General features: G+C 33.7%; 1 protein-coding gene across 5 annotated transcripts in view; it reads right to left on the bottom strand.

Moving 5' to 3' along the window:
* The window catches only part of LOC133647021 (coiled-coil domain-containing protein 136-like), a 106317-nt gene that overhangs the window by 88143 nt on the left and 9511 nt on the right, over window positions 1-8663 (bottom strand). For 3 of the 5 annotated variants that reach the window (XR_009825413.1, XR_009825414.1, XM_062043062.1), the window contains exon 1: window positions 8420-8641. Coding sequence is in view for 2 of the 5 variants with exons in the window: in XM_062043062.1 (XP_061899046.1) it covers window positions 8420-8471 (52 nt within the window). In the remaining 3 variants the exon portion in view is untranslated. Of the gene's footprint in view, window positions 1-8238; window positions 8347-8419; window positions 8642-8663 lie in introns of those variants that run through there. The other 2 variants (XM_062043061.1, XM_062043063.1) reach the window with 2 other exon arrangements.

The raw sequence follows: 8663 nt of genomic DNA, 5'->3' as shown, positions 1-8663 counted from the left end.
CGCAATTTTACAAGAAAAGCTTAACATTTTGGGAATTTTATAAAAAGAGTCGTCATTTTACTCGACAAAAGTCACAATTCTATAAGAAAACTTAAAATTGTTGGCAATATTATAATAATAATCTGAATTTTAATTGGCAAAATGATGACAAAAGTCATAATTTTACTCGAAAAATGTCACTGTTTTACAAGAACAGCAAAAAAATTGGCAATATTGTGATAAAAGTCCGAATTTTATATGACACATGTCACCATTTTGCATTTAAAAGTAATAATTTTACATAAAAAGGTAATACTTTTACGAGAAAATATGTCACTATTTTACAAGAACAACAACAACAAAATTGGCAATTTTTTTTTTTTTTAAATTAATTTTGGCCAAAGGGGCGCATTTCAATTTCTTACACACACAATTGTTATTTCATATGCTGACCAGAGGGGGAGCACTTCGAATTTTTACACACACTTGTTGTTTCAGTATTATAATATATATATATATATATATATATATATATATATATATATATATATATATATATATATATATATATATATATATATATATATATATATATATATGGCAGTTATAATAAAAGCCTTACTTTTACTCAACATAAGTCAAAATTTTACAAGAAAAACTGAACATGTGTGCAATATTATGATAAAAGTTGGAATTTTACTCAATAACAGTCGCAATTTTACAAGAAAAGCTTAACATTTTGGCAATTTTATGAAAAGACTCGTAATTTTACTCGACAAAAGTCACAATTTTATAAGAAAACTTTAAAATGTTGGCAATATTATAATAATAATCAGAATTTTACTTGGCAAAATGATGACAAAAGTCATAATTTTAATAAAAAAATGTCACTATTTTACAAGAACAACAAAAAAAAATTGACAATTTATTTAATTTTTTTAATTAATTTTGGCCAAAGGGGTCGCATTTCAATTTCTTACACACACTTGTTATTTCATATGTTGACCAAAGGGGGCACATTTCAATTTCTAACACGCACTTATTACTTATGTTGACCAGAGGGGGAGCACTTCGAATTTTTCCACACACTTGTTATTTCAGTATTATAATATATATATATATATATATATATATATATATATATATATATATATATATATATATATATATATATATATATATATATATATATATATATATATATATATATATATATATATATATATATATATATATATATATATATATATGGCAGTATTACAAACGTCACAATTTTATAAGAAAACTTTAACATTTTGACAATATTATAATAATAATAATCTGCATTTTCCTTGGCAAAATTATAACAAAGGTCATAATTTTATTCCAAAAATTTCACTATTTTACAAGAACAACAAAAAAATTGGCAATATTGAGAAAAGTCTGAATTTTTTATGACAAATGTCACCATTTTGCATTAAAAAGTAATAATTTCACATTAAAAAAAGTTGTAATTTTATGAGAAAATATTGCAATATTACAGAAACAGAAAAAATATGAGAAATTGTTCCCAATTTTATAAGAAAAATTCAACACATTGTTAGAAAAAGACTGCTTCTAGTTAATTTTTTTATTTTTTTTTTTCATTTGTAATTGGCTTTTAATCTTAATTATTTACTTCAGGTTATTACAGTATGCCTCTATATACATTTTTTTTAAAATTAATTTTGGCCAAAGGGGGCGCATTTCAATTTCTTACACACACTTGTTATTTCATTTGTTGACCAGAAGGGGAGCACTTAGAATTTTTACACACACTTGTTATTTCAGTATTATAATATATATATACATATATATATATATATATATATATATATATATATGTATATATATATATATATATATATATATATATATATATATATATATATATATATACATACATATATATATATATATATATATATATATATATATATATATATATATATATATATATATATATATATATATATATATATATATATATATATATATGGCAGTATTATAATAAAAGTCATACTTTTACTCAACGCAAGTCAAAATTTTACAAGAAAAACTGAACATTTGTGCAATAATATGATAAAAGTTGGAATTTTACACAATAACAGTTGCAATTTTACAAGAAAAGCTAAATATGTTGCAGATTTTATGAAACGTGTCATAATTTTACTCGATAAAAGTCCCAATTGTATAAGAAAACTTTAACATTTTGGCAATATTATAATAATAATAATAATAGTAATCTGCATTTTACTTGGCAAAATTATGACAAAGGTCATAATTTTACTCAATAAATGTCACTATTTTACAAGAACAACAACAAAAAAATTGCCAATATTGTGATAAAAGTCTGAATTTTATATGACAAATGTCGCCATTTTGAAGGCGACAAATAGTAATAATTCTACATTAAAAAAAGTAGGAATTTTACGACAAAATATTGCAATATTACAGAAAAAGAAAGAATATGAGAAATTGTTCCCAATTATATAAGAAAAAAGTCGACACATTGTGAGAAAAAGACTGCTTCTAATTAATTGATTTTATTTTTTTTATTTTTTTTTGTTTGTAATTGTCTTTTAATCTTCATTATTTACTTCAAGTTATTACAGTATGTCTCTATATACATATGTATTTATTTATTTTTTAATACATTTTGGCCAAAGGGGTCGCATTTCAATTTCTTACACACACTTGTTATTTCATATGTTGACCAAAGGGGTCGCATTTCAATTTCTTACACACACTTGTTATTTCATATGTTGACCAGAGGGGGAGCATTTAAATTTCTTACACACACTTATTACTAATGTTGGCCAGAGGGGGAGCACTTCGAATTTTTACACACACTTGTTATTTCATATGGGGAGCACTTTTAAAACCGACACACAATCCATCCATCCATCCATTTCCTACCGCTTGTCCCGTTCAGTCAATTTGAAAAATCCCTCCTTTTTGGGACCACCCTCATTTTGATAGATTTCACCACCAGGGGGTGCAAATGAGACATTCTCTATTAGATGCAATGTTATTGGGACCATGATTTATGTCATCACTTGTTCACACCTCCTCATATGGAAGCTACTTTTCCTTCTTGATGTCTCAAGAAGGGTAGTAATACAAGAACACACACACACACACACACACACACACACACACACACACACACACACACACACACACACACACACACACACACACACACACATGAATAGCCCGTCTGTTTGCATGGCTATTAAAAACAGATCCATTTCGAGCCTCTTCCTGAGGCCCATGGACATAAAAACAGCAACATAGTATACATTCCCTAACTTATCTGTTTATCTGCTGCATGCACGCACACACACAAACATCACCAGGCACAAATATGACGTTTTTCATAAGTGCAGCTGAGAGTCAATTCACTGAAAGTTTGCAGAGCTGGAAAATGCACATTTGGATGTACTGCACACCTTTGCTGATAAACACTGCATGCATATGTCACAATTGTGTTAATAGGACTCATCTTTTATTCACTAAAAATGTCAGTAATACTGCAAAATAACTACCAAATTTGACAAATTCCCTTAACAAAACGGACAAATATACAAACATGAGTCCTAAAATACACCCACAATATAATAAAAACAGGCAATATTAAACAACAATTCCCAAACTAGCACCACATTTTCATAGATTCTTCCTTCACCTGTGCCCCCTCCCATGCGTAGGCTTCAATCGTATTTACCTAAGTTGTTTTTGTATAACCCTTCTACCAAACAAACAAACGGCTATGAAAACTATACCAAAAAAAAGTACCAATAAACTCACAATATCACTTCAAGACTCGGAAAAATGCACCCAATTCCCAAACTAGCACCACATTTCAATGGATTCTATTTTGACCTGAACCCCCTCCCATGTGTAGGCTTCAATTGTATTTACCTAAGTTATTTTTGTGTAACCCTGCTACCAAACAAACAAACGGCTATTAAAACTATACCAAAAAAAGTACCAATAAACTTACAACATGACTTTAGGACTCAGATAAATGAATGCAACCCGTATCAAACAACAGTTTCCAAACTAGCACCACATTTTCATAGATTCCGCCTTCACCTGTGCCCCCTCCCATGCGTAGGGTGGAACTGGAATTCCTTATGTTGTTTTTGTATAACGCTGCCACCAAACAAACAAACAGCTATGAAAACTATACCAAAAAAAGTACCAATAAAGTACAAAATCCCTTTAAGACTCCGATAAATGCACCCAATTCCCAAACCAGCACCACATTTCAATAGATTCTTCCTTAACCTGTGCCCCCTCCCATACATAGCTTTTAATCATATTTACCTAAGTTGTTTTTGTGTAATGCTGCTACCAAACAAACAAACGGCTATAAAAACTATACCCAAAAAAATACCAATAAACTCTCAAAATCACTTCACAAATGCACACAGCCTGTATTAAACAACAATTCCCAAACTAGCACCACATTTCAATGGATTCTATCTTGACCTGAGCCCCCTCCCATGTGTAGGCTTCAATCGTATTTACCTAAGTCGTTTTTGTATAACCCTGCTACCAAACAAACAAACGGCTATAAAACTATACCAAAAAAAATCACTTAAAAATTCAAATAAATGCATGCAACCCGTATCAAACAACAGTTCCCAAACTAGCACCACATTTTCATAGATTCTTCCTTCACCTGTGCCCCCTCCCATGTGTAGGGTTGAACTGAAATACCTTAAGTTGTTTTTGTGTTAAGCTGCTAACAAACAAACAAGCGGCTATGAAAACTATACCAAAAAAAGTACCAATAAACATACAAAATCCCTTTAAGACTCCGATAAGTGCCCCCTCCCATGCGTAGGCTTCAATTGTATTTACCTAAGTTGTTTTTGTGTAATGCTGCTACCAAACAAACAAACGGCTATAAAAACTATACCAAAAAAAGTAGTACCAATAAACTTACAAAATCACCTTAAGACTCAGATAAATGCACCCAATTCCCAAACTAGCACCACATTTCAATGGATTCTATTTTGACCTGTGCCTCCTCCCATGCGTAGGCTAAAATCGTATTTACCTAAGTCGTTTTTGTATAACCCTAAAACCAAACAAACAAACGGCTATGAAAACTATACCAAAAAAAGTACCAATAAACTCACAATATCACTTCAAGACTCAAATAAATGCATGCAACCCGTATCAAACAATTCCCAAACTAGCACCACATTTCAATGGATTCCTCCTTGACCTGTGCCCCCTCCCATGCATAGGCTTCAATTGTATTTACCTAAGTTGTTTTTGTGTAATGCTGCTACCAAAGAAACAAACGGCTATAAAAACTATACCAAAAAAACTACCAATAAACTCACAAAATCCCTTCAAGACTCAGATAAATGCACCCAATTCCCAAACTAGCACCACATTTCAATGGATTCTATCTTGACCTGTGCCCCCTCCCATGTGTAGGCTTCAATCGTATTTGCCTAAGTTGTTTTTGTGTAAACCTGCTACCAAACAAACAAACGGCTATGAAAAGTATACCAAAAAAAATACCAATAAACTCAAAAAATCACTTAAAAACTCAAATAAATGCATGCAACTTGTATCAAACAACAATTCCCAAACTAGCACCACATTTTCATATATTCCTCCTTCACCTGTGCCCCCTCCCATGCGTAGGGTTGGACTGAAATTCCTTAAGTTGTTTTTGTGTAATGCTGCTACCAAACAAACAAACGGCTATGAAAACTATACCAAAAAAAGTACCAATAAACTCACAATATCACTTCAAGAATCAGATAAATGCACTCAATTCCTAAACTAGCACCACATTTCAATGGATTCTATCTTGACCTGTGCCCCCTCCCATACGTAGGCTTTAATCGTATTTACCTAAGTCGTTTTTGTATAACCCTGCTACCAAACAAACAAACGGCTATGAAAACTATACCAAAAAAACTACCAATAAACTCATAAAATCACTTCAAGAATCAGATAAATGCACTCAATTCCCAAACTAGCACCACATTTCAATGGATTCTATCTTGACCTGTGCCCCCTCCCATGTGTAGGGTTGAACTGGAATTCCTTAAGTTGTTTTTGTGTAATGCTGCTAACAAACAAACAAACGGCTATGAAAACTATACCAAAAAAAGTACCAATAAACGTGCAAAATCACTTTAAGGCTCCGATAAATGCACCCAATTCCCAAACTAGCACCACATTTCAATGGATTCTATCTTGACCTGTGCCCCCTCCCATACGTAGGCTTTAATCGTATTTACCTAAGTCGTTTTTGTATAACCCTGCTACCAAACAAACAAACGGCTAAGAAAACTATACCAAAAAAAATACCAATAAACTCAAAAAATCACTTAAAAACTCAAATAAATGCATGCAACTTGTATCAAACAACAGTTCCCAAACTAGCACCACATTTTCATGGATTCTTCCTTCACCTGTGCCCCCTCCCATGCGTAGGCTTGAACTGGAATTCCTTAAGTTGTTTTTGTGTAATGCTGCTACCAAACAAACAAACGGCTATGAAAACTATACCAAAAAAACTACCAATAAACTCACAATATCACTTCAAGAATCAGATAAATGCACTCAATTCCCAAACTAGCACCACATTTCAATGGATTCTATCTTGACCTGTGCCCCCTCCCATACGTAGGCTTTAATCGTATTTACCTAAGTCGTTTTTGTATAACCCTGCTACCAAACAAACAAACGGCTATGAAAACTATACCCAAAAAACTACCAATAAACTCACAAAATCCCTTCAAGAATCAGATAAATTCACGCAGACTATATCAAACAACAGTTCCCAAACTAGCACCACATATTAATAGATTCCTCCTTCACCTGTGCCCCCTCCCATGCGTAGGGTGGAACTGGAATTCCTTAAGTTGTTTTTGTGTAAAGCTGCTACCAAACAAACAAACGGCTATGAAAACTATACCAAAAAAAGTACCAATAAACTCACAATATGACTTCAAGACTCAGATAAATGCACCCAATTCCCAAACTAGCACCACATTTCAATGGATTCTATCTTGACCTGTGCCCCCTCCCATGTGTAGGCTTCAATCGTATTTACCTAAGTTGTTTTTGTGTAAACCTGCTACCAAACAAACAAATGGCTATGAAAACTATACCAAAAAAAATACCAATAAACTCAAAAAAATCACTTAAAAACTCAAATAAATGCATGCAACCCGTATCAAACAACAGTTCCCAAACTAGCACCACATTTCAATAGATTTTTCCTTCACCTGTGCCCCCTCCCATGCGTAGGCTTCAATTGTATTTACCTAAGTTATTTTTGTGTAACGCTGCTACCAAACAAACGGCTATGAAAACTATACCAAAAAAAATACCAATAAACTAAAAAAATCACTTAAAAACTCAAATAAATGCATGCAACTTGTATCAAACAACAATTCCCAAACTAGCACCATTTTCATTTTCATGGATTCCTCCTTCACCTGTGCCCCCTCCCATGCGTAGGGTTGAACTGGAATTCCTTAAGTTATTTTTGTGTAACGCTGCTACCAAACAAACAAACGGCTATGAAAACTATACCAAAAAAAGTACCAATAAACTCAAAAAATCACCTTAAGACTCATACAAATGCACCCCATTCCCAAACTAGCACCACATTTTCATATATTCCTCCTTCACCTGTGCCCCCTCCCATGCGTAGGGTTGAACTGGAATCCCTTAAGTTGTTTTTGTGTAACGCTGCTACCAAACAAACAAACGGCTATGAAAACTATACCAAAAAAAGTACCAATAAACTCACAATATCACTTCAAGAATCAGATAAATGCACCCAATTCCCAAACTAGCACCACATTTCAATGGATTCTATCTTGACCTGTGCCCCCTCCCATACGTAGGCTTCAATCGTATTTACCTAAGTTGTTTTTGTGTAATGCTGCTACCAAACAAACAAACGGCTATGAAAACTATACCAAAAAAAATACCAATAAACTCAAAAAATCACTTAAAAACTCAAATAAATGCATGCAACTTGTATCAAACAACAATTCCCAAACTAGCACCACATTTTAATGGATTCCTCCTTCACCTGTGCCCCCTCCCATGCGTAGGCTTCAATTGTATATACCTAAGTTGTTTTTGTGTAATGCTGCTACCAAACAAACAAACGGCTATGAAAACTATACAAATAAAAGTAGCAAAAGACGCACAATAACACAATCCCGTTTCCTCCGTTACCTGCAAGTGTGTTGCCTCCATCAAAAGCCTGCAGCCTGTCAGCAGCTCTCACAAGCCTCCACTATAATCTCCCCACTTCCTGACCAGCTGACCCCCTCATCATCCTCCATCCTCCACCCATCCTTGCATGGCTGCTAAAAATAGCCCCGCGCGCGCAGCATCACGACCGAGCGGTACCGACCTGTAGAGTCCAGAGCCTCCTCGATGAGTGGAGGTAAACGCAATCCATCCATAGCCCTCCAAACGGGAAAGGAGAGCGTGTGGGCGACAGAGAGGGTCAGAAGCACCGCCACCGCACGCCCACCACAGCTGCAGGGAGAGAGAGAGGGACAAACAGGAGATGCTGAGCATCAAGTACTTACGCACACACACACATTCACACACACACACACACACACACACACACACAGTTCCATAGGCCGCAC

The sequence above is a fragment of the Entelurus aequoreus genome, linkage group LG03 (assembly GCF_033978785.1).
Source record: "Entelurus aequoreus isolate RoL-2023_Sb linkage group LG03, RoL_Eaeq_v1.1, whole genome shotgun sequence".
Classification (NCBI taxonomy): Eukaryota; Metazoa; Chordata; class Actinopteri; order Syngnathiformes; family Syngnathidae; genus Entelurus; species Entelurus aequoreus.
This window is presented reverse-complemented; position numbering and strand designations above follow the sequence as displayed.